General features: G+C 31.9%; 5 protein-coding genes across 5 annotated transcripts; 2 read left to right on the top strand and 3 right to left on the bottom strand.

Moving 5' to 3' along the window:
* Nucleotides 1-1,275: 1,275 nt before the first annotated feature.
* LOC106432948 (classical arabinogalactan protein 9) lies at nucleotides 1,276-2,926 on the bottom strand. Its single transcript, XM_013873797.3, has 2 exons — nucleotides 2,287-2,926; nucleotides 1,276-1,561 (listed from the first exon to the last, which is right to left on the bottom strand). The coding sequence occupies exons 1-2, from the start codon at nucleotides 2,770-2,772 to the stop codon at nucleotides 1,496-1,498; spliced, it is 552 nt and encodes a 183-aa protein (XP_013729251.2). The 5' UTR covers nucleotides 2,773-2,926; the 3' UTR covers nucleotides 1,276-1,495.
* Nucleotides 2,927-5,384: 2,458 nt separating this feature from the next.
* Nucleotides 5,385-6,772, top strand: LOC106410503 (PXMP2/4 family protein 4). The gene is made up of 4 exons (XM_013851013.3): nucleotides 5,385-5,843; nucleotides 5,913-6,147; nucleotides 6,237-6,361; nucleotides 6,448-6,772. The coding sequence occupies exons 1-4, from the start codon at nucleotides 5,541-5,543 to the stop codon at nucleotides 6,535-6,537; spliced, it is 753 nt and encodes a 250-aa protein (XP_013706467.2). The 5' UTR covers nucleotides 5,385-5,540; the 3' UTR covers nucleotides 6,538-6,772.
* Nucleotides 6,773-7,551: 779 nt separating this feature from the next.
* On the top strand, nucleotides 7,552-8,974 carry LOC106432971 (protein SYM1-like). Its single transcript, XM_013873816.3, has 4 exons — nucleotides 7,552-7,964; nucleotides 8,043-8,271; nucleotides 8,434-8,558; nucleotides 8,700-8,974. The coding sequence occupies exons 1-4, from the start codon at nucleotides 7,665-7,667 to the stop codon at nucleotides 8,787-8,789; spliced, it is 744 nt and encodes a 247-aa protein (XP_013729270.2). The 5' UTR covers nucleotides 7,552-7,664; the 3' UTR covers nucleotides 8,790-8,974.
* On the bottom strand, nucleotides 8,929-10,400 carry LOC106432969. The gene is made up of 2 exons (XM_013873814.3): nucleotides 10,247-10,400; nucleotides 8,929-10,026 (listed from the first exon to the last, which is right to left on the bottom strand). Exon 2 carries the CDS (start codon nucleotides 10,012-10,014, stop codon nucleotides 9,193-9,195), a length of 822 nt encoding a protein of 273 aa, XP_013729268.2. The 5' UTR covers nucleotides 10,015-10,026; nucleotides 10,247-10,400; the 3' UTR covers nucleotides 8,929-9,192.
* Nucleotides 10,401-14,012: 3,612 nt separating this feature from the next.
* Nucleotides 14,013-16,870, bottom strand: LOC106432973 (myrosinase-like). The gene is made up of 12 exons (XM_048739593.1): nucleotides 16,621-16,870; nucleotides 16,474-16,534; nucleotides 16,330-16,391; nucleotides 16,160-16,235; nucleotides 15,897-16,062; nucleotides 15,541-15,796; nucleotides 15,340-15,452; nucleotides 15,051-15,271; nucleotides 14,899-14,933; nucleotides 14,690-14,804; nucleotides 14,493-14,595; nucleotides 14,013-14,398 (listed from the first exon to the last, which is right to left on the bottom strand). Exons 1-12 carry the CDS (start codon nucleotides 16,789-16,791, stop codon nucleotides 14,146-14,148), a joined length of 1,632 nt encoding a protein of 543 aa, XP_048595550.1. The 5' UTR covers nucleotides 16,792-16,870; the 3' UTR covers nucleotides 14,013-14,145.
* Nucleotides 16,871-27,289: the final 10,419 nt, after the last annotated feature.

Here is a 27,289-nt window from a genome sequence, read left to right as displayed (position 1 = left end):
TTATCTATACATAAATCATATTGAATCAAATTAAAAAAAAATGCATGATTTTTATAAAACAATAAGTTATATAAAGTGCCAAATTAAATTAGAGTTTAGATATTACAACATTGACTTTACTCTAAATGATTTGCTAAATGAAAATTACTGTTCAAATAAGTATTTGATATTAATTTTGAGTAATAATTAGTTACCCACATGTAGACTATGTACACAAAATATGATCATATAACTCATAGAGTGTTTTTATTGTATAGACTGAGTATATCCACATATAACACAGTCTGAGTAAAGTGAAATTCTACTCATAAATGTTTCCAATATCATATGATTATTAATGAAAGTATGATTGCTACCCACATGAGCATCATAATTCCTTAGCATATGTATGCAAGAAATGTATGTGTTGATTATGTTTGAAAGTCTAATTTAACTTTGTTGGATCACAAAAACTATTAATTTTTTGTTTGAATGATTGTCATCTATCGTCTCTTAATTTTTTGGTAAAAGATGGAATTATCTTAAATCTGGATTTTGCCAACAATAAAATGTGTATAAGACCATCTCCAATGTATTTTGCTATTTTCACCTCTAAAATAAAGAAACTCTATAATAGAGGTGATATATACTCCAATGTATTTTTCTATAATAGCAATCTCCAATTATAGAGTAAAAAATAGAGGAATTTTATTTCTTCCTCTATAAATAGAGGAAAATATAGAGATCTCTATTATAGAGGAAGAAATATAGATGTGTTGGAGTAATTTTATCTCTAAATGCTATTATAGAGGTGAAAATAGCAATGGGTTGGAGATGCTCTAAATTGCATTAAGAGATGAGCCACATGGATACGAAGCTTTTTGAAATCATACATACATTTGTAGACCTTATGACATTCGAACTTTTGGAGATAATGCCGTGTCTTCTTGAGAGTTTATTCATTGTTCAATTTATGCTCTTTCTCGTATGTTATGTTCCTCTTTGTTGCGAACTCCCAAGTTCCATATAAGATGTTTGAGATTGGTTTGTTTCACAGATATGCAGATTTCTTAACACCTTCCACACACAAAACTTTATAGGGTTTTGAATCCAAAGCATTATATCCGTTAAACAGCAAACTCCTTGTCACAAGTTGATAACGAATTTATGTTTTCTTCCTCTTGTAGGTTTGATTGCCCACTCGTTTAGTATGTGTGTTTGAAACCCCCACCCCAGTTAATGTCTAGCATCAAGAAAGAGGTCAGAGGCAAAAGAATAGGGATAACACACATGGAAGAAAGCAATTTATAGTACACTAATAATCAAATAAAAGGATAAGTAGCCACAAAATATATCTAAACAAAATATTCTGATATCTCCATCTCAACAATCAATAATATCCTCTCCAAATGATTATAATCCCAAAAGAATACAGTCCCCAAAGTAATAACAATGGAACAAACAAACGTCCGACATAAAAATAATTGCAAAGAACACCGTGGAAAAGCCTTCCCCCTTAGATCATAAACCAAACGAGAACAGATCCAAGTACCAAGCTCGAAACCGTCTTGGTTGCACCATTCTGCAAAACATAAAAAGTTGGAACCATCATTTCATTTTTATAGGTTAGAGTCATAGAGAAGCATCTTTATTTATAAAGTTATAATTCGATTAGTGTTAATTTCAAAATAGGAGTTTCCGGAAATCTTATTAATCCGGGTTAACCTTTTGAAAGATTCTAAAGTCTAGGGGTCCTAATCATAAAGTAATCCTGGAAAATTCCGTGATTCATGCATGCTTTTGGACTATTTTACTCACTAAAAACAATTTTATGACCAAAAGAAAAGTAAACTAGATCTACTTTTTTGTAAATAATAACTGGATCTACTTTTAAAATCGAATTTGCACAAAAAAAACTTTTAAAATCCAATTTCATTGGTCCAGACATATGGACACGTGGAAGTTAATAACGTTCACGTGCATACTGCCAACTCACGTGACTCCTGGCGCCGCGGCTCGAGTTCGAAGATCTCGAGACAGAAGCTACAGCAACGGTCCGAAAATCGGCAAAACCGAAACAGCGCGGGTTAGGACTCCCTTGCTAAATTGCGCTTACAACTGCTAACTTTAGAACATACTTAGGCTTCCTATGTTAAATTGCGCTAATCATGTGATTCAAGAACGGTTTTAGATCTAATCAGTGATTATCTAGTGCAAGCATAAGTGAACGAGTGTTAAAGTCAAAAACATCTTAGATCTGAAACGCATTGTGTTAGATTCAAGTCAAATGTAAGAAAGTGTACGGACCTGGTCATTTGAATCAGTGGAAGGTCCTGGAGAGAGCGACTCGATGCTCGGTCCCGGAGCATCAGTCGCCGGAGAAGGTGGGCTAGACAACGGCGATGAAGAAGGAGCGTCTGGCTTCGTAGTCGGAGCAAGAGCCGGAACCTGAGCGGGAGGAGATGCAAGAGGAGCTGGAGGAGGAGTAGCGACGGGAGGAGGAGTTGCTGGAGGAGGGGTAGCAACGGGAGGAGGGGTAGCGACGGGAGGAGGAGTTGCTGGAGGAGGGGTAGCGACGGGAGGAGGAGTAGCCGGAGGAGGAGCGGTGGTGGCTGGAGGAGGCGAAGTGGTGACTGGTGGAGGAGATGAGACAGGAGGAGGAGTTGCTGCTGGTGGGGGAGTGGTTGGAGTCGGTGGTGCTGGTGTAGCTGTTGGTGGTGAAGACGGAGCTTGACCTCCGACGCCGGCGACGAGGACGATGCAGATCGCAACGATAACAAATTGCCGACCCATTTTTTCTGTTCTTTCTTTTGTTTTTCGAATAATGAAGTGCAGTCTCTGAGACTCTGAGTGATGGTTCAATGTAAAGGAAATGTACAAGGAGGAAAATGATTTATTTAAATAGAAAAAGTGGAATCACATCAAAACGCAGATACATTGCGTTGTATTGAAGACTTGAAGTCCTGTACAGTGTATATATTATACAACCCATGATGCCATGTGAGAGTTGGCGGTGCTAGATCTGTTGACACGTCGGCGAGTTTTATCAAATTATAATGATGGGAATGTGTGTGAGTTGTATCAATTAGTTACTCTAATTTCCAAACATGTAAAACCAACTTTAGCTTAGGTGCTTAGCTAAGTAATAAAAAGAATTATGGATCTCACCAAATACATGATTAGGAAAATGTTATTAAAGGAATTTTTTATATAAATTGTTTAAAATGTTAATTAATGGATCGTAAAATCCACTCATAAAATAAGATTAGGAATTTTGGTTAATTGTACGACAAAGAAAGGTTCCTTGAGCTCCATTCTCCATTTATTGCTTCATGCTTCAAGGAAAGGTCCCTTCGACTCATCATATTAGGTGTGTTGAGTCTTCGAGAATTAGGTGTTCATTCTTTGTCTAATGAGCAAGCTTACAAGAGCTGGTCGTTAATGAAACTAAATATATTACAAGTTGTGCCTTTACAAAAAGCTGCTATATATTCTTATCGAAATCAAGCCAAACCTAGTTTTTAGGAAACATGTTTTATGTGTGGTATGAGGTGTTATTGCTTGAGAAAATTATTTATTTAGCTAGTCATCTTGGTCTCTCTTCGAGCTAAGAAGCTAGAAGAGAGGTATCTTCTTCAGGTAGGCGATTAAGTCATCAGGTCGGTAGGTCGTAAGCTCTATAGATCGTAAGGTCTCCAGTTCGCCAGTTTTCCAAGTTGTCAGTTCGTTCAACTTTCCAGGTCTCCATGTCGTCAAGTCTTCAGGTCGTTAGGTCGGCAAGGCAGCTTGGTAGTTAGGCAATCTGACAGCTAGGCGGCTGGGCAATATGATAACTACAGCTAGGCGGATGGTCAACTACAGCTATCCATGTAGCTAAATGATAATAAGTACAAATAAAGATATAAAGAGATATCAAAAAAAAAAAAGAATGATTAAAGTGAAGATATACAATTAATATCAAATGTGTATAGAAGTAACGATTGATTGTAAACGTGGATTTAAGACCATCTCTATCTCCACTCCATAATTTACTACAAGATAAAATGAAAATAGAGTAATAAAGAAACAAAAAAGTGATTACTCCATAAATAGAGTAATTTTTTATTGTTTGTTCATACTCTATTTTGCACTCCGTATTTAGAGTAAATTATAGAGTGGGGATGGAGATGCCCTAATAAAATGTAACATGATTTAGTTGTTGCTTTAATAGAATTTAATTATAATTAATAGGTTAGATTAAAGATGAATTTGTGCAACAACTTTTAATTAGATTGTTGGGCAGATTCAAAAAATGAAACAGGATTTAATTGTTGCTTTAATAGAGTTTATTTATAATATTTGGTTGTATATAGACTAGAAATGAATAATTGCAACAACTTTTAAATAGATTTTTGGGATGATTTCTTTTTAATAATATAGACTAGAATGTAATCCGCACATCTTTGCGAATAATTTTTATTTTATAAAGGGTTATGTATAATTTTAATATTATCATAAACAATCTAGATATATAATTTAAAATTTAGTGTTACATATTGTATAACTCTTTAATCTTATTGTTAATGTTTCTTATTACATTATTAATTGCTATTAGTTTTCGAGTGCAATACAATAAATTCATATATGAAATAACCAAGTAGAAATTTTTATTTAAATATGTTTTTGGAAAATATGTAGATATAAAAGTTCAACACATGTTAATAATTTTAATTTTTGTATAAAAATATTTTATAGTTACAAATTTTAACCCATTTTAACGGTAAATGATAATTTATTTAAATGAAGTATTTTTAAAAATAAAATAGGTTATTTAAAAATTTAATATATTTTTCATATTTAATATACTTATATTTTAATATAGTATAGACTATAATTATAAATCTATAAAAAGTAGGTTAGTTTTTTGTTTTATAATAAAACTTTAATTAATATTAATTTATAATTATATTGTATTACTAATCACGAAATTAATTAATGTATTATTTAATAAAAAATATTTTAATTTTTTTGAATTTTGTTAGATTATTTTTCAACGGATTTGTTATAAAAAATAAAATTGAACGTTATAGTTAAATTGATTTATTATTAATAATTTTATTAATTATTAAGTTTTTTTAAAAAATTTTATATTTTTGATTGATTAATATAAATAATCAAAGATGATATATTATGTGATTAATTAAATGGTCTTAATATGATTTCTCATTAGTAGATAAAACAATAACTTTATTTTAATAGAACAGATAGATAGATAGATATATTATATATATTTTTTCAAAAATTTCTGAAACTTGTAAAATTTTATAAAATTCTATAATTTTGTTATGCAAATTATTTTGAATTTTCTTTTTAAAAAAAAAAAATCTCAAAACCGTCTTGTTTCTTTTTGGAAATTCCTGATTTTTACAATTTCAAGTTACATGTACCAATACGCATCCCGAAATGCCCATCCTCTTTATCCAACCAAAGTCCAACCTTGAACGTACTTTCAGCTTTGAAAACACGCTTCCCTGAACTCAATCCCCAGATTCTCGGAGAAGCTAAACAAAGCCGAAGCAACAATGAGCGGAGCCTTGTTCAGAAACGCCGCCGCCCAGCTGATACGGCGGAACGCGGCGGCATCAGATCCGTTTGTCAAAACCGGAACAAGATTGCAATCGAGGCCTTATCTCCGCTCGAATCAGCCTCTCGGGAGACCAAAACAAACAAGAATCCCACCTCCTCCTTCCTCTGGTTTCTGTTCATCCTCTTCCTCCTCGGCTGGTTTGGTGGGATGGTATCTTGGCATGGTGAAATCACGCCCCGTCCTCACCAAAGGAATCACCTCTTCCCTTATTTACATCGCCGCCGATTTGTCCTCTCAGGTTCTTACCTTTTTCCAAAATCAGGGTTCCTTATTATATATTTGTTTTCATTTGATTTTTTTTCAACAGACCATTACGAAGGAGAAAGCTTCTTCAGAGTCGTACGACCTTGTAAGAACAGCAAGAATGGGAGCATACGGTCTACTTATATTGGGTCCTGTACAGCACCAATGGTTCGGTTTCATGTCAAGACTCTTTCCTAAACAAGATTTCATCACATCGTTTAAGAAAGTGGCCATGGGACAGACCGTCTACGGGCCTACCATTATGGTTATTTTCTTATCGTTCAACGCGTTACTACAGGGTAAAAAGCTTCTTGTAATCAAAGTGGTTTAATTACAACACGAAACCCAATGTTCTTTAAGCGTTTTTTGTTTTTGTTTGCTTGCTCAGGTGAAGGTGGTTCTGATATACTTGCTCGATTGAAAAGGGACCTTCTTCCCGTGATGTTGAACTGTGTCATGTATTGGCCTGTTTGTGATTTTATAACTTTCAAGTTCTTCCCCGTTCATTTACAGGTAACGAGTCATCGCACTTCCCCCCCGTTGCTGCTTTATCTTAGGATTTCACCTCAATCTGCTTTCTTGTTTTGTTTATCCTGCAGCCTCTTGTAAGCAATTCATTTTCGTATGTGTGGTCCATCTACATGACTTACATGGGAAATCGTGAAAAACCAGCCGTAATTTCAAGCTGAAACACTCGGATATCTGCTAACATTGTGTTGCACATTGCATGTGACTGAACGAAGCGAATAAACACAGTTACACAGACACGTCCTATTTGTATTGTACTATTATTTTTGTTCCGTTCAATACGGGGCAACATTCTTACTGTCAAATCCACTTTGGATTTCCACCGTCTCTATTTGACTCCAAAGTTGTACTTTGCATTCTACGAAAAGTGTAAAGAAGAATTGTTGTATGAGCTTAGATGATATATGTCACATCGTACAACATAGTTATATATACGTGTACTGTAGGAATACTTGGATGAGAGACGCTCAGAGATGAGGGAGTCAGGACTGTCTCTGATGTGATCACCCTGTTTCTTATGCGGTTGACGCAATATTGTTTAAGGAAGCCATTGGAGTCGTTATGTATATATGACTGCGAACGGGTGTAGACCAAACCAGAACACATACAACTCCGTTGTCAATGAGTATGGCAAGTTAAACAGGAAATATATGACAAAGCTGTTTGCTGAAAATCTGAGGAATCTTGAATCCACATGCTCCCAAAGTTTTATCTGATTCTCGATAAAATTCAACCATTTATATTTTTACATTTTAGTTTAGGTTTCTTTTAAATTTAGATGCATTAACTAAACATAGAATATCAAATCTTTCGTACGCAAAACAAATAAAACCATAACATCAGTAATTTGTATAGGGAAAAAGTATAACTTTTGTAAGTAAATGAGTGTAGCTCGTAATCATATTAAATCACCATTTATTCTGCTTCATTTAACATTTATAAAGATTTGATGAATTTCTGTTACTACAAATAAAAGGGATTTACTATCTTTTTGAAAGAGTCTATAATCAACCAGAACTGTTATCAGATTTAACCATACAGGTAATAGATTTGATCATGTTATTCATTTTGTATGAATCTGAACTTGCTGCTCACTTTGTACTGTTTTTTTTTTCTCCCTCTTTCGACTTATAAGCCAATAATGGAATATAGGTCCCAACAATACTTAGCCCAAATACGGTTTAGGTAAACCGACGGTAAATGAACAGCCATGGTGGGTGGGTGGAGAGTTGTTTGTTACCTTTTGCTATAATCCAAAAATCTCGGAAACTAACGCAGCCGGAGCAAAATGAGCCGGGCATTGTTCAAAAAAGCAACCAACGACGCCGCACGGCTCATACGGCGGAACGCGGCGGCGGAAGATCCTTTTGGTAAAACCAGCCTTGCTCTTTCGAACCTTAGGCGACTTCAATCGAGGCCTCAGTTTCTTGGGAGAGGAAAGCAAACCGGGCTCCCACCTCCTCCTCCTCCTTCCTCCTCGTCTGTTGGCTTCGTGGGATGGTATCTTGGTATGGTGAAGTCACGCCCAGTTCTCACCAAAAGCGTCACGTCTTCCCTTATCTACATTGCCGCCGATTTGTCTTCTCAGGTAAGCAGAAAAACATTCTTAAAATCGTTTTATTTAATTTCTTACATGTTTTTAATGTGAATTGTGGTATTTTATCAGACCATTGCGAAAGAATCTTCAGACTCTTATGACTTAGTGAGAACAGCAAGGATGGGTGGATATGGTCTATGTGTCTTGGGTCCAACACTTCACTGTTGGTTCAATTTTATGTCGAGACTCTTGCCCAGACAGGATTTCATCACAACGTTTAAGAAAATGGCCATGGGGAATATAATCTACGGGCCTATTATGATGGTGACTTTCTTCTCATTGAATGCGTTACTACAGGGTAAGCTTCCTTTTGTGTATTCATATTGATTGGTTATTTCCATTAGCTAAGAGAATCCAGAGATTCCATAGAATTTAGTGGCGAAGAGTTTCAGTTTATACAAGTAGTTTTGGTTACAACACTAGATCATGTTCTAAGCGATATTATTTTCTGTTTGTTCAGGTGAAGGCGGATCAGATATAGTTGCCAGATTGAAAAGGGACTTTGTCCCTGCGATGCGAAACTGTGTCATGTATTGGCCTATATGTGATTTTATAACATTCAAGTTCTTCCCCGTTCATTTACAGGTAACATTCATACCCCCATCTCGTTTTAGACATGTGGTGCAAGACAAAACTCAGATGACTTTTGCTGCTTATCTTAGGACAAAACTGAAACGATTGGTTTCTCACTCCAGTCTGCTCTTGTTTTTTCTCTTAATCTTGCAGCCTCTTGTAAGCAACGGGTTTTCCTATTTGTGGACAATCTACATGACTTACATGGGAAACCGTAAAAAGCCAGACGCTATTTCAAGCTGAAACATTTAAAAGATCTTCTACAAAGACATGTTTTCCCACGAACCAATGAGCTTTGGTTTATCTTATTTGTCTGAATTACGTTCTCTTTCAATGAAATGTGACTTCCTGCGAATAAAACAGAGTCTATCGAGGACTTAGATGTTAAAAGTTTCTTTTTCTTTAATTGAAAATTTGATACATTGAGAGACGCAAGGAGAAAGAAATACAGAAAAAGAAAGTAAAGATATCCTTCTAAACAAATGGTGATTTAAACTTATATCTATCTATTATATATAAACCTATTGTACAACCTGAAGCCTCCTTCAAAGCTTCCTCAAGAAGACTCTACTCGCAATTCCCATCCAGGAAAAGAATCGATCAATCAAATATCATTAACAGTTTCAAATGTTTTTTTTCTACAACTTTACTCCTCATCAGAAGCACGAGAACAGATTTTCTCTAGATGTATAGCCCAATCCTCTCCAAGAACCCTTGGATTCAACTCCATTGCAGCGCGCAAATCCGACATCGAAACTCGTTTTTGTCCGACCAAACTCAAACAAGGCTTTATCAGCCTTGTGATAAACGCATCCAACCCGCTATTCAAAACATCAGCAGAGTCTATTGACAACGTTACCCCTTCCATCTCCAGTTTCTTCTCTAGCCTACTCTTCAAGGTCATTGCATCAGGAAGCTCGCCGCTGTTTTGACAAGTCTCACCCTTTCTGCAAACAAACTTTCTTGCTCCGGTGATGGAAACACCAAGCGGCGCGGTCAGCGCGGTCAAGGGGCTTCTTCGGCTCTCTACACTCTGTTCAACCTCTTCTCCTTCTTCCATTGGAAGTCTCTGTGCCTTGGACAAGGACTCGTCATTAGTCGTGGTGATGCTTTGAGGCTTCCCGAGCGGACCAAGCGGACTCGGCCTGTCTCTAAACTTCCTCGACCTGCACTTTCGAGGGAATGCAGAATCAGATTTCTTGAGAAATCTTGGTGGTGGTGGAGAGTTGGCAACGGTTGCGTTCTTGAGGATGGAACGTAGCAAACGGTTGTGAAGAGGGACGTGTTCTCTACCGATGGTCTTGATACAAAGCTTGTCGAACTCGGACTTGCTTATCCTCGAGGTGAGGAAGTTACCAAGGTGGTGGAAGTAACTGTTAGCTCTCGAGTGTCCGATTTTTTGGTAAATGAGAGATTTGACCTCCATGGTATTGAATCTGGAAGAGCATTGATCTGATTCTGACCCCATCTTCTTCGACACCTGTAACAATTATTTAGCTTTTACTCAAGTAAGAAAGTGAAATCAAGATAATTCATCAAGAATCCGATTATGTTGTGAGCGTAATCGATTGAAATTGAGAGGATCGGGGGAGTTGAAAGCGTGAAGCTTTTTCAAGAAAAGAGTTAGAATCAATGAAAAAGAGAAGAGAGAGAAGGATGATGATCGGAGATCGATGGGAGATTAGGGTTTGAGTACGAACCAGTAGAAGCGATTGATTCTTGCAGAAGTACTTCTTCTCTTTCTGCCCTAAAGGGATTTTTGTTTTTTTTCTTTGTTATTTTATCGAGTTCGCTTCCTTTTTTTTTTTTTAATTGCGTGGATTCATCTTTTCGTTCGTGCGTGAAATAGATAGACCAAAACCGAGGCTTTTTTTTTAAAGACCAAACCGAGGCTTTAAAGTTTATTTTTTTGCCTAAATGATTTTATTGACGTATGAAAAAGGGTTAATTTGCTGAGAGTAGCCAAATAGGAAATAAAAATATATATCTATGATTTTGACAAGATTTAATTATAAAAAACATTTAACATCTTTTTTATCTGGTTATAACTTTGTATGTAGAAAATCTGTTACACATTATTTAAAAAGCGATTTGTCATGTGTAGTTTTGAAAAAATAATAATGACATGGCTTAGTATAAAATATGACATGACATTGATCTAATTGACATGTACCCTTAAGTAGATTTATATTTTGGCAACGTTTTTTAAAGATGGTAATAACTCATATATCATCATTAATATAAAATAAAGAATATAATAATAGAAATTGAAATATAATAATAATTTATAATTTTCAAATATTACTTAATTCTATTTTTTATAATTATCTAAATTTTTATAACTAAAAAAATTCTTCAAAATTTTATGGAGTTCTTAAAACATGGTAATATTCTTATCCCAATACTCTTAGTTTCTTTTTATATTTAAATTTTTTTAAATATTATTTAGTTTTACTTTTTGATAATTATATACCTAACAGAATTTTTTTATTAATTTTTTAGAGTTTTATTTTATATATTTTAATCAAAAGAATAGATAAAATGATTTTCCAAAATTATAATTTTAAATATAAAATATATATTATTAGATATAAATTTAAATATAAGTTATTTTATCTTAATTTTTACATAAATTTATATTAAGAATTAAAATTAAATTGTAAGCAGATAATAAACTCTATTATCTTTAAATATGATTTAAACTATAAAATTTTATTTCTGTACTCGGTGTAGAAAAACACCCAGTAGACGATAAAAGTGAAAATAACTGATGACGTTGATAAATCTATAACATGTGGCCATAATAAGAACACACCTATTTAAAAAGCTCTATGAATAATATACTACAAAATTTTGAATAATAAAAAATGAATTTTTTAAAAGAAAACTAATATAGACAAATACTATTAAGATTTGATAGTTCAAATTTTTGACTTTTTGGTAGAAATTATCAATGTTCAAGAACAATAAACGATTTTAAAACATAAGAAAATTACAAACTATATTTCAAAATAAAATAGAACACTCTATAGAAATCAACAAATATAATAAAACATATTAAAATAATATAGTTATATAATATATTACGTTACACTAAGAATAGAACATAAAAAAAAATATAATGTATATTGTTTTGCATTTCTATTCTATATGTATATAATAGAATAGAACACAATAAACAAAAATGTAAAATACTAAACCTTATTTTAACCTATTTCTAATTTCATCCTCACCTTTCAAATACTAAACACTAAACACTAATCAGTAAACTCTAATTAATAAACCCAAATTTAAAATATAATGTAATTAAAATCTGAAAATCATATATAATATTAAACTATACTATATAAGTATGTATGTATAATAGAGCAGATTTGAAAACTTAAAAATGTTAAACATAAAGAAGACGGGGAAGACAATATGAAAGCGACATCAATTCCGGGCTATTTTTGTTAATTTCGATGGAAGTTAGGAAATGGAAGAACACTGATGGTGGCGTGTCAGTTAATGTCGGCAATGACAGAACCTCGTCTAGCGTTTCCTCCAAACCAGATTGGACAGTACGATCTACATGGAAGATAATATGAAATGATATCAATTGAATGACGGATGACGACAGCAGCAGAAACTAATGCAGTGGTAAATGGTGATGCTGGTTGTATAAGTGGAGGTAACTTAAGTGGAGTAACCTGTGATTTATGTTTTCGTCGATATCAAGAAAATCAGAGATCTGAAAGAATAAGAAGAGAAAGAGAAAGGAAATAATATCAAGGTGATGCTTTAACACAAGAAGCAATGACATTTTATTATTATTAAGGGATATGTATCCCACATTGGAAAATCAATGGGACATTAAGTAATATATAAAGGGTTAGGGCCAATCCACTAATTGCCAATTGGTTTTGAGTTGGAAGCTCATAATAAACCCGATTCTAACATGGTATCAGAGCCCAGATCCTAATAAGTTAAAACCCCTAATTAATATTAACCCTACCCGACCGGGTATATAGGTCGTAATTGACTCGCTCGACCGAGTATAACTGTCTTAAAGTTCCGAGATTTCTGGCCGATAAGAGCCATCATCTCGAGGAGGGGTATTAAGGGATATGTATCCCACATTGGAAAATCAATGGGACATTAAGTAATATATAAAGGGTTAGCGCCAATCCACTAATTGCCAATTGGTTTTGAGTTGGAAGCCCATAATAAACCCGATTCTAACAATTATAAAGGGGTACTGTGATGAAGAATATGGAGCAGACTTGGATAAAAAGAGGTCAATCACAGGAATGGTATTCACATTTGGAGAGAATTTAGTGAGCTGGAGGTCGAGTTTACAGAAAGTAGTGGCACTATCAACAACCAGGTACATTGCATTGAGTGAAGCAGCTCGGGAAGCAGTATGGCTCAGGGGTTTTATGAACGAGTTGGGTTTTGCTTAAGACCAACCCAAGTGGAGGTGTTTTGTGATTCTCAAAGTGATATTGCACTATCAAGAAACACAGTGCTTCAGAAGAGGACAAATCATGTGGACGTGAAGTACAACTTTGTTCGTGAGTTGGTAAGTGAGAAGATCATCAATGTTGTGAAGATTGCTTCGCAGTACAATCCCGCAAATATATTACCAAGGTTTTACCAGTTGGCAAGATGAGGGAAGAATTGACTTTTCTCAGGGTGACTGAGAACTGAGTTTCTAAGTTCGCAAGATACGAAGCTGAGTGGGTCTACTCAGGATGACAGGAATCCGAGTGTATGTAAACTGGTTTGATTGACGGGTTAAATTAGAAGTGATTTAAGCCGGTTATAGCTTGTTCAAGTTGCACGTGTTTTAGCACGTTGGGGGGGAGATGAGTGTTGTAAAACGACGTTGTATAAGTCGTTAAAACTCACTTTATATCTCTAGCTGATAAGAGAGAGAGAGAGATAAGATCGGAGAAAAAGATTGTGATCGGTTGTTGATCCGGGCTCGAGTTTGAGCTGAGATAGTGTATTGCTGGTCTAACCAGACCAGGTGAGAATATCTCTTACTTACATCGAAAAAGGAGTTGGACACCGGGTGAACAAACCGTGTCTTCTTGCATGTTTTTTTTATATTCAAGCAATCGAGAAGATCTAGGTCGTAATCTGAGCGTGAAGTTGAACAAATTGATATCAGAACTCAGGCTCAGCTCAGAGGAGGTCGCAATTGAAGAATCTAGGGTTTTCTTGGAGGCAAGTGCTGACAGAATCTAAGGTTTATATCAGTAAATTTACTTTAAAAATACTAGTAAATACACATATTTTTTGTAGAGATATTCTCTTGTGTACTTTGTGTTACTATTCTTGCTAGTTCTCGCATTTACACATAGACTCTCTCTTATCTAAACCTACAAATCTCACATGAATAGCTGACATGCCAAGTTTTATAATTTGTAAAACCTAACCTAATCATCCAAAGTAAAACGTAACTGAAGCGGTAAGAAGGGATTGAACTCAAACGAAAATATTCATTAGTAAATGATCATCTTTTATTAGAATATTTATTTAGTACAACAAGCTCCTTATCTATGAAGCAAGTAGTCGAGATATGAAGATGATCATGATGGTGGGATAAAGTGTTTCATGCATCTGCGAGCTTCTTCTTCTGGTTCTGGAAGGAGAGGTTTGGGCGGCGGAAATATTGTTTGGCAGGGTTCTTATTGGTACCGTTAATAAAGCTTTGGTACCATTTGCCAGAGTCTTTGAGATTTCTATCATTGAGGTCTGTCCAGTTAACGTAACTAAGTCCGAATCTAACGGTAAAACCTTTGCAGAATTCATAATTATCTCCAAGAGCCCATGCAAAGTATCCTTTTATGTTGACACCCTTCTCCCTGGAAACAGGAAAAATCATAATTCAAAGCCTATGCATGATGATGACCATACATCAAATTCAAAAGAGAAAAAAATAAAGTAGCTTCCCCTCACCTGATGACCTTGCGGAGAAAACATAGATGACTGCAGAGATAATCGATCCGCTTGGAATCAGCAATAGCTTTGTCACGGTTTTCTTCACCGGGAGTACTAAATCCTAATTAGACCATCATGGTACATCAACAACTATACATTATTTGAAACACACATTTACTTAATTAATATGCAAAAAAGAGATGAGTAGTAGTCACCGTTCTCAGTGATATAGATCAAAGGGTTACTGTATTTGGTTTTGAAGTAGTCCATAACGTAATAGATGCCTTTTGGGTAGTAATAGGCATTCCCGTTTTTTTCGTCTTTAACGAACTGAGAAAAGGAAGCGTACATATTATACCCATTACCCATAAACAAGAAAGAAAAAAAAATATTGAGAAGTAACAGGGGTGGATCATGCACGTACCAGTGGACCAAGATTTTCACCACGTGAATTGTTATCTGTAAACCCAAGGATGAAATAATTGGTGGTCACTCACAATTTACATATATGTTATAATTAAAAGGAGATATCTATATATAGAAAGGTTGTAACTATAAGAGGAAACAGAATGGTACATGTGAGCTTTGCGCCTGGGTCCATCATGGCAGTGTGATTTGCCCATGTAACTGGGTTAGGTTTTGCCTGGGCGTACTGAGTGGTGTAGTAGTTGAGACCAAGAAAATCATATGAACCCGCAACGAGTTCCGCTTCTGCTTCCGTGAAATTGGGAAGCCGACTACCCACAATTTCCCTCATGATGTCTGGGTATCTACCCTTTGTTAGCGGCTCCATGAACCTGGTCGACGTACATACGTATAAGAAAATCATTTCATTTTTGTTGATATATACATACATATACGTTACCATCCCAAGAAGAATTCTTTCATCCTCTCAGCTGCATCTCTGCTGGCATCAGTCTCATCAAATGGAAGAAACCATCTGGTTATCATCACTGGTCCGATCTTCCCTTTTTGGAACTGTTGGTCACGGCATACCATAATTATATGATTAGATATAGTCATATACGTAAAGACTACACCTATTCACAAACCCACGTACTCTCACCTTATATTTTCTCCTGTAAACATCGACCGCCGCAGCATGAGCAAGAAGCTGGTTATGTGCAACTATATATGGTTCTGTTGAAGAATTCCCGCCGTAACATCTCTCATCAACCGCCGGAGAACATCGACCGGGTGCATCTGTTCCGATTGCATAGCCTCTCGTAGGCACTGTGTACAGCTGGTTGATCGTGATCCAGTTCTTCACCTTTCCACCAAATTCCTTGAAACATAGATCCGCATAGTCTCTAAAGTCATCTCTGTGCATAGCATAGAATCAAATCATTAACATGAGATCACTTATGTATATATGTTTTTCTTCTTATATTCCTTGCTAAGAACGCGGCCCAAATGACATACATGACGGTGCGGTTCAAGAAACCTTCATACTCATCTTGCAGTGTTTGAGGAAGGTCCCAGTGATAGAGGGTAACAAAAGGGGTTATATTCTTAGCGATGAGGCCATCTAGAAGTTTGTGGTAGTATTCGATACCTCCTTTGTTCACTCCCCTACTCACCTTTCCTTCTGCTCATGTATACATATCATATATTTAATCTTCCCAACAATCACAATCAAATTACGAGAATTCTTTTGTATAAATAGATTGTTTATGTGTTCATACTTGGAATGATTCTTGACCAGGCAAATGAGAATCTGTAGCCAGTAGCATTGAGTTCGTCTATGATGTCTATATCTTTCTGCAGTTTACACACGCACTCGGATATCATTATATATAGTGAGGAAATGAGAAATTAACCTGCCATCTGGTATATGACTCAGTGAGGAACTAACCTGCCATCTCGTATATGACTCACAAGTAGTGTCTCCATTCCCATGATCGGATCCTCCCTTCTCTGATAGTAAACAGATACATTTTATACTAAGAATGATAAGAGTTGTACATATGTATATATATGTACCATGTAGATGATATACCTGGGTATCGGTGAGTGAAGCCATCCCAAACGTTAAGACCACGTCCTCTGCCCCCTTCCACCTACAATAATAAGAAACAACCATGCAACGTTGGATTTAATATTTTAAATGGTTTTCTACGTCAAAAATTGTTGATTTGTAACATGCCTGGTAAGCAGCAGAAGCAACACCGAATATGAAGTCTTTTGGGAAACTTTTACTGCTTAACTGATCAGTGTTTCCACATGTGAATGGCTCGTTCTCTCGGCATTCCTCAATAGCTTTGCAACTCACCACGGCAATTAGAAAACCTATCAAGGCTAGTCCATGAAGCTTCATGGTTAATAAGTAGATGTATGTGTTTGTGTTGGATGGAACCTTGTGCTAGTCTAGGGTTTATATAGCCTTTGTAAAGTAGTGTCACGTATACATTTTCTTTTCTTCAATATCTTGATATTTTGGGAGAGGTTTGGTGGGGTGAATTCCGTGGGCTCAGTTACTTTAGCTGAATCAGTATCAGCATTGTGATTGGTCGTTATTTTTTTGTAAAGTTTATTTTGTAAATAACTATGGACTATTATCTGAATAAAATGACAACCTTGTAAGTAGATTATCATATTTTAACAAATTACGAAAGGGATAAAAATTTATGTAAAGTTTATTTTGTTGAATTAACTGTTGGATCTTTTTAAATATATAACCATTTGGTACTTAAGTATAGGTTCAAATATATTAAAGGGCTTATTTGATTAGGGATTTGAATTTTTTTAAGGATTTCAGATTTGATGGAATTTAGCTAAATTTGTTTGGATTTTAAGGAATTTGATAGAGCTTTTGATAGGAGATTAATTTGGTAGAATTTTAAAGAAAATAAAAATTGATTTCCTAAGATCATTAAAAAACATTTTCTCACAACAATTTATCGAAACCACGCAAAAAAGTGTAATCAATTTCGAAAAAAGCATGAAAAAAAATTACAAATACTTGACTGCAATTTTGACTTTATTGTGACAGACGAATGTGTGTTTTTAATATCATGCCAACAATGCCATAAATCATCTCACACCTAAAAATACATTGTGAGATTTCACTATTATTGTCAACTATAAAATTAAACACATAAAAATGTTAACTTACTCAGGCATATTTCACCGTTGAGATCCACTAGTACCATCATTCCACATATTTGAAGCATTGGTTGTTCTCTATTCAGTAGCATGTTCTCTTTGTTGTTCTTGTTCGCCAAGAAATTGATAACCATTACTACTTAATTGAGTAACATTTTGTTCATCAGATGTTTCTTCTGGAAGAAACTCATCTGGCCGACACTTCTGACGGAAAAAGTTATGCAATGCAGCAGATACAAGCACTTGCTCTGCTTGTGTCATTTATGAAAAACTAGGAGCGAATTTGAATATAAGAAATCTTGATTTGAAAATACCCAAAATCCTTTTGATGATATTTCTCAAACAAGAATGACGATGGTTGAATAATTCTTATTTATTTCTTCGATCAATGCCTTCTCCAGTAAATTATTTCATATGATTATGCGTACTACGAAATAGAGCTCTAAAATTTATCTTGTTTATGTACCCACAGTTTGCGAGATAAAATTTTCATGAAATATTTTTAATGTGAAATATAAATAAAACTCAAACTTATAATTAAGTAACCTATCTTAATTAAACATATATAATACATATATATATATATATATATTGAGTAATGCAGTCAATAGCTCCAATATAATCTTGAGAATATAAATTGAACTGTTAACGGATAATTAAACAAAAAGATAAGACAATTTTTCACATACCTTAAAGCAAGAACAAAATCTTTTGTTTTCTCTTATTTTTAAAGGCAATGCAGTTCCTGGTTTAGCCTACAAACTTGGCCAATACTGTTTAACACCCTTAATATTTTATTAAACTCTGAATTATTTCAAAACTTGATCTCTTGAATACATCTCGAGGGAGAATAATATCTCGTACACTGGCCAACAATGAGAAAAAATGTGGCAAGAATTTCTTCAACCAAAATCCATCTCGTATTTCCTAAAGTTGTCTAAGTCTGTACAAATCTAAAAAAGACATCTGGTCTACAACTAAATAACAAGGAATGTAATTTCATCGTTAAGTGCACATAGTTATTGAAAGATCGTCGTACATACTTAAGTTGCAAGGTCCATGATACGTCGTTATTTTGTCGTAAATATATTCATCGTAAATTAGATATAAATTTTGCGCTGAAACTATCTTCGTAACTTTGACTTACAATATAAGACTTTAAATCGTGGATGTTTATTATTGTTGTTAAATTAGCAATAAATTAACTGCGACAGTCAATGTTAATTTGTTGTTAAGTTAACAATGAACTAGCTTAAGACCCGGGCAATTGCGCAGGATGAATGTTATATATAAAACTATTTTTATCTATTATTATTTATTTGTATTCATTTATATATTATGTATATAATTAAATTAAAGTAAAGACATAAATAAAAATAATACATCTTGTTTATTTACTATATTTTTTTAGTAAATAAATCAAAACAATCATTTTATTTATTTTATATGGTATATAATTTAATTTCAATGACATTGATATAGATATATAGTATATTTTAATATAAATATTTATTATTGAGAATTCATATTCATATGATAAACACAAAATTTCTAATGTGCGATTTTTTTAATGCAAATTTTAAAATTAAAATATTAAGGTTTTAATAAATTTTCAATAAAAATTTAGAAATTATCATATTTAAGTATTTTTATATTTTACATAGTTTAATATTAAATTATATTAATATATAAAATGAATGTCTAGTAAATGAGACTTCATATTTATAAGATTTATGATCATTTGTATTTTGTTATTACCAAAAAGTTAAACCATTGATCACAAAATTTTAGTGTGAGACATTTAATGTTTTTAGTAATTTATAGTCGTTTTAAAAATTTAAAATATAACATATAAGAAAAAAATTTAATATTTTTATTATATAATTAATATAGTTGTTTAATATCTTTTAATAATATGAAATTAAACAAAAACGAGCTAAGATACAAAAATCATTATCAAATATTTATTATTCATAATCATTGATTGTCATATATACGTTAATCATATTAGGCAATTCCGTAGATTTATTTAAGGAAAATGCGAGAATATTCTTTTGTACACTATTTATCAATTTAATAGTTAGTTTAATAAAAAATATAATATAAGTTAAGATGGACCAACCTATTTTTCTAAGAATTCTGAATTTTATTCTCATGGTGACAAGTGGCTACAAAATAATGTTGTAGTGTTTCTCAATTAATATATAAGAGATTACGAAAGATTTGTTTTAATTCAATGTTAATTAATTGTGAAGTTAACAAAGAATTAACTTATAAATGTATACCTTTAATAAAATACAATAATAATTAAATTAATATATTATAATAATTAAAAATAAATGTAAAAATAAGACAGAAATAAAATGGATTTTTTAATAGAAATTATAAAACAAATAACAATATAGAAACTATTTCAAATCAACGTCGTTGAAGAACTCTTTCGAACCGCTTTATCCGTTATTCGTTCCAGGGCAGCTTGCTCCTCCAAAGTTGGTTGTATGATGATATTAATATTTTTACGTATAATCTCTAGAGCTCGAGTAGCTTTCAAGTCCATCCACATGTATGGCAAACATAATTTTCATGGTTTACAACTGTTGGCACGTTGCTTGATGCTCAATCCTTATTGATGAAATCTCGTTATGTGCATCTGTCAACTCCGTTCAGAGTTGAGCCAGATCATCACCTCTACGAACATAGGAAGAGGTGACCCTATGAAATTCGTTGATTGATTCCAATCCAATTGTCTGTATTTTTAAATACAAAATTATATGAAAATATTAGTAATAATATCAATCAAGTTTAAAAGAGATATTTGAGTGATTGTATACGACTTTGCAAAACTTGTCTAATTTCGGTATGGAAAAAGAATGTGAGTACCATATTCAGACTGCTGAGAAATCTGAGCCTGATGCTCTTGGATCCATGTCATGGCATCATTGTTGTTTTTTTGATCTAGCATTAACGAAGGCTCCACTCCAGTTCTTATGAGTTACCTAGAAAATATGGAAATGGAAGGAAGTTCGCCTTGCTTTTCGGCCTGAAAATAAAATTGATAAACATCACGGAAATTTAAACAAGTATAAATATGTAAATGTAAATTTCAAAATAACGAATACTTACAATCAGTAAACGGACATATGCAGAAAGTGTTTCACCGGATATTTGAGGCATAGGTTTGTGACCACTCGGACCAACCGACAAACGTTATGTCAAAATTGACATCCTCTACAACTAGAAAAAATTGGTTGGTTGGCATCATTTAACATTTCGTAAAAAAACAAATTCATCTAAGTTAGTTTCTTGAACAATACTTTATCACTAAATGTTGACGTTGTGTCATGAAGGACATTTGTGACCATGTCAGGAACTCTATGATGCTCTATATCTTTGTGATCCATCTCATAACTACCATGGTAATGCAAATTACTGATCGATTCTTTATTATCAACATCATTAAATTACTATTATTACTACTTGCTTCATTTCCACCCTAACCTTCTCCATGATTAAACTAACTACAGTAATTCAGTGTAAACCTTTTATTTACTATATGGTTCCAAATTTTATCATTACGACTAAAATTTTGTATTCTTGCACTTCCGACAAGGACATATTATCTTAACGGTTTTCAAAATTATCGGTATATTTCCAGTTTGGAACATGAAAATCTCTAGCCCATTGACAAATTTATTTGTGACTGTTCCTTCGGAATCTATGTGCATATACAGTCATTCTCGCAAATCATATATACTACCACTTGAAAACATATTTCAGTTTTAGAAAAGAACAATTTTATTTAGGAGACTTTTTGGTGTGGTTTTCGTTTGTGGTTCTATAAATATCCATATTCTCATATTTATAAGAAATTTTGGAGCTTGTCAGTTACGATTTTACCATCGAATTAAAAACAAAAATTGCCCAATTGCCAATATATTTCCATTTCCCAATTGCACATTAGTCATGTATTCACCTACTCTATCCGTTTTTTTAATATAAGTCGTTTTAGAGAAATTTTTATGTTCGAAATTATATGACGTTTTCGGTTTTCTATGTAAAATTTATTAACACTTAATGTTATATAACCAATGATAATATAATTTCTATTTTATTATTGGTTAATTTGTGGTTAGTAAATAATTAATGATGTTTTTGTTTAGAAAATATAAAAAATTAATGATTTCTTAATCTATGTGCACAATTCTAAAACGACTTATATTAATGAAATATTTTCTTTGTTAATTCTTCATTACGAAAATTATTTTGTTGTTTATTAACTACAAATTATCGACAAATTATTTTTTTTGAGTTAGTTCGTCGTAAAACGGTTTCTAATTAAGGATAACATTTTAATTTGTTAATTTTTGTCGTTATGGATATGTTTCCCTGTAATGGGACTGGTATTGTTTAGTTGGAACACGGAGATCATGCTGTGACTTGTGAGGGGTCCAATTGGATTAGAGATTTGTTTTAAGTAAAAGCTAGTTTTAGTAGTTTTTATTGAGATTGATGTGAAATAAATAAATAATTTTATTGTGTGCCCTCTCTAGAGTCATTTGTACTTACTACTTGACTTCTTTGATTATTTCTTTTGTATAAACAACAAAATCATAGAACATATAGACTTTGTTGAGTTGATCAAGATACCAGACAACTATTGTGCCGCTGAACAATATCTTTGTTATCAAATACACATTTTGAAATTGTCATTAAAAATAATGTTATTAGATCTAATCTTATTGAATGGTCATATATTTTTAATAACCATATGTTGATATTGAAACATGTTAATCTCTTAGCGACCCATTAAACTCCAGTACATTTATTTATTTTACGATGCAGATTTAGTATATACATTTTTCTTGAACCATTATATACCAAAATGATCCACAAAGGAAAAAAAAAAAGACTGGCTGATGGCTATAAACATACGATTTTGGTTGCACCCTTAATTTACTATTTTCGGTTTAATCTTATAGTACTTTAGCCATCGTAAATTAAACTGGATTATCACTTTCCAGTTATTCTCACATGACCCGATTAGCTTAGAATATTAGATTAATGATATAATTTTGTTTAATTATATAATAATCTTAGATTATCTCCTGTGGTAAATCTATTTTTTTTCTTTTTACACCAAATATAGAGTAAAAACAAGGGGAATTGCCACTAATACCATTTTTCTAATACCACTTTTCAACTTTACACTAATATCTTGCATCAAATGTAGAGAGATCAATAGTAGTACACCAATTATAGAGTAACATTGTTTTTTATTCTATTAATAGAATGAAACTTTTTCTTTATAAAATGATCCTTCATTTTAATATGTTCTCATTTTACACCAGAATAAACTTATATAATATGATTTACACATTTAAATATAATCTTTAGTACATCATTTGTTTTTAATGATGTATTATAATAAAATTTTAGTTTTAAAATAATATTTTATTGCGGTAGTACATTGTTATAAAATAAAATAAATGGATAAAACTTTAATATTTCGAAAGTTAAAAATTGTATCATAAATTAATATAATAAAAATAATATATTTTTATATTCTCTTTTTAGAATATAAAATGCATGTAACCATTGGACAAAAACTCTTTTTTTTTAGAATAATTTATTTTTGAAGTAGAGAATAGAGGCTACCAGGTATTAAAATAATAAAACCATTAAAACCATAAGAATAGTGTAAATTTAAGAAACAATTTATGTAACAAACATATGAATAAAATTTTTTTTTTTCTTCATGGAGTAGATATTATATTTTTTTCTAGATAGGGATCCGTCGGAAAGTGGTGACAAAATATGATTTACAATAATCTAAAATAATAATCTAAAATGGTTCTTTTCAACAGATTTCTAACAGTGTGACCCTAAAAAATAAGCTGTTTTGACCGTCACACCATTTTCTTTGTTTTTTTTTCAAACTTGCTTATTCTATGTTAGCTTTTGATTTTGACTTTTGAGTTTGTTTTGATTGTTTTATTTGCTTCAATTTTCCGAAATAGATTTTCTTAATTTATGTAATATATTAGATTCTTAATATGTGATTAGCCTTCTCCTGATGGTTCGCTATGCTTTTTGTACAACTCTTGCCTTACATTTGGGATAGACCTATGATTTTTTAAACTTTTCCTTACATCAACAAAAACACGCAAGAGAAGGTGCAGACTAAAAGGAGATAGACTTGAATATGCCATCTGCACATATGCTTAGTGAGAATCCAAAGGCAAGGTACCACCAGTTTAGTGACATTCCCAATCCTTACATATAAACAATATTCCTTGTTTTTTTTATAAAAGTAAATAACTTTTTTGACATTCATAGAGGTTAGACGATATATACCCAACATTAAAGTTCAAATTTAAATTTGTAGAAAATAGACATAAATATTTACCGAGAAGTAAAAAATAAAGAAGAGCTGACTGGGCATAGGAGCATCGAACTGATTACGGATAAAATTACTGGGGGCATACGAAGCAAATTGCGTCCGTACCGTCGATTTTAGATTCCCCACTATGAATTTAAAGGCTACGAAAGATCACAGTTTTGCCGATGATAAAGCACCTCCAATAATTATTATTAAACAATTAAAAAGCAAATTGTTGTTGCTTTTTGATTTCTATTGGTATGTTTGGAGAGGCTGAGTCTCAGGTTTCATGTGACTTGCATCAAGCGGCCAAAATAGATAAAGATATGCGTTGCCTGTGAGCGGTGAGGCTCGTGATGAAAGTGGCCTTGAATCAATATATTTGTTAACCAAGGCTTTAGACCATCTGCAACTCATTCCGTATATTTTCCTAAACTGAAATATAGAATATTTTTCTTTCAGTTATATTTCAGTTATATTCTATTTTTATATAATAGAGTAAAAATGAATTTATTCTATAAATAAAACAATGATTTTATCTTTTGTTCATTACTCTATTTTCACTTCAGCATGAACTAGAGTTGAAGTAAATCCAATCCATTATAAAATTGTTCTAATTTTTTTTTTTAAAATAAAATTTTACATTAGAAATGTTTTAAGTACTCAAATATTAGACATCTGATAATATTTTTTTAAACTCCAAGTCCGACTAAAAAGGCTCTAAACAAACCGTCTATACAAAGAATCTTGACGCGTGTTGATTTGAATTAGCAGTCTCATTACAAATGACTAGGTTGCTAAAGTGTTTTTACGGTATATAAATAATAGTTGTACGGAATACAAAGAATTTTGACGCTTGTGATTCTACAACTATATAAATTAATGTTAATTAAAATGTTTTTATAAACAAAAAAAATTATATGCTGTCTTTTTTTAAAAAATTATATATTTATACTCTATATTATATTTAAATAAGTATTATATGAATCAAATATGAAAATTATATTAAATTGGTACATCAACCTATGTTACTTTAAAAATACTTTCATTTAAATAAATTATCCTTCACCATTAAAATGAGTTCAATTTTAAAAACTTTTTATTGAAAATAAAATAATTAAAATAAGTTAAACTTTTGTATCTACAACTATATATTATTTTCTTATTTATTTTGAAACTCCAAAACTATATTATTTAAAAATGATTATTTACAAATTCTAATATTATATTCTAACCTTTAGTTCATGTAATATATACAAAATATACTATTAGAAAATTTTAAAATCTTAATAATTCATTAAAGATGCTAAATGCAAAGATATTTTGACTCTAAATCTCATATTTATTTTAATTTTAACAAAATATGTTTAGAAAAATATTAAATATTTCAGTTTAGGAAATAATTGTATAATTTTTGAAACTTTTCTTGACCAAATATACAAGTTTGTAATTTTCGAAGTCAAAATGATAATACTCCAAATTTTATAAAAGATAAAATAATAGATGTTAAAGTATATTGTTTGAAATGAAACACAAAAAAAAAAAATTTAAAAAGCAAAAGTAATATTATATTTTAAAATATTAATATAATAACAAAAATCAGAAAACCTAAAATCATAACATCCAACTAATATTCTATATCGATACAATTTACTAAAATAATATGATAGATGCTATTATGTATACAATTTAATAAAACAATTGTTATATTATTTGAACAGGACAATATATTTACTTATAAAATGTAGAAAATATTAAAATGATAGATAATAAAGTATATAATTTAAAGCAAAATATGGAAATATAAATTATCCTATAAAAATATCCTTTCTATAGTATAAATAAATAAATTCTAAAATTGTATTCTATGAAAATCTTAGAAATTAAAAATATATATTTTGAATAATATTTTCTATTTGATTATTTCAGATTATGAATTTATTCTACCCTGCTCGAAAATGTAATAAATATTAAAAACAAAGTAAAACATATAAAAAATCACTCTATATTATTAATCATGTTGAATAAAAAAACTTAAACAAGAAAATTAAAGAGTTACACAATATATAACACTAAAATGTAAATCATATATTTAAAACGTTTATGATAATATCAAAAATATATATTTTGAATAAGATTCTTTATTTGATTATTTCAGATTATGAATTTATTCTACTCTGCTCGAAAATGTAATAAATATTAAAAACAAAGTAAAATATATAAAAAATCACTCTATATTATTAATCATGTTGAATAAAAAAACTTAAACAAGAAAATTAAAGAGTTACACAATATATAACACTGAAATGTAAATCATATATTTAAAACGTTTATGATAATATCAAAACTATACATTTATAAAATGAAAAAAAATATCAGCATGAACTTATAGGTTAAGTATTACTTTTTTTTTTTGATCAAAGGTTAAGTATTACTTAAAATGCTTATCTTTACAAACAAATTTTTATCCCTCACTAATGATACAATGGTCACTTTGCTTATGGATGAACAACTTCTGTTATCTCTCATTTGATATCAACGTACAACATTACTCCTCTTTTCAATATTAAAAAATAATTAATTTATTACTTCTTATTTTTTTGTGATACACTGAATTTTAAACCAATACATAACTAGGTTAAGATTTGCACCTTGCGCGGAATGATCATTCTATATATAAATTAATATTTATGTATTATACATTATTTTACATATTGTCAAAAAATAAATATATATTAAATATATTTACATATTGGCAAAAGACCTCATGCTTTGTGTGATATGGTGTTTAGAATGCACATACGTCATGTCGATTCTTTGGTTGGTTGAGTGGTGTGTCTGGTTGGCCTCTGCTCCGGTTACCATTTTGGATATTTCATAAGTATTCCTCCCAAAAATATCGACCTTGAATTGTTCCATCTCTGGCACAACGTTAACAAATTTAAGAGGCATCTTTGGTCGACAAAGCTCTGATAGTAACTGAATTCTGCATCTCAAGTGATCCTAGCAACCTCCTCCTTCCAATACACTATAAGACTGCGAAAATAGTTGTAACACGTGATTATTTATTAACTTCTTCGCAATATGGCCTTATGCTCTTCTATTGTTCCATGTGAGGTAGAATCGAGAAGAGAACAATATTGCACCACATCTTGAAACTCCCTCATTAGAGCTCACAGCATTTGAAGAGTGTTTATCAATGTTCAAAGTCTCATTAAAATCTCCTACAACCATCTACAGATTTTTCCAAATGATAGAAGAATCATAGTAGTTCCGGATGTCAGCCCATAAGTCTATTCTTTCGTTAACAGTGTTCTTCGCATAAACAATT

The sequence above is a fragment of the Brassica napus genome, chromosome A9 (genome assembly GCF_020379485.1).
Source record: "Brassica napus cultivar Da-Ae chromosome A9, Da-Ae, whole genome shotgun sequence".
Taxonomy (NCBI): Eukaryota; Viridiplantae; Streptophyta; class Magnoliopsida; order Brassicales; family Brassicaceae; genus Brassica; species Brassica napus.
This window is presented reverse-complemented; position numbering and strand designations above follow the sequence as displayed.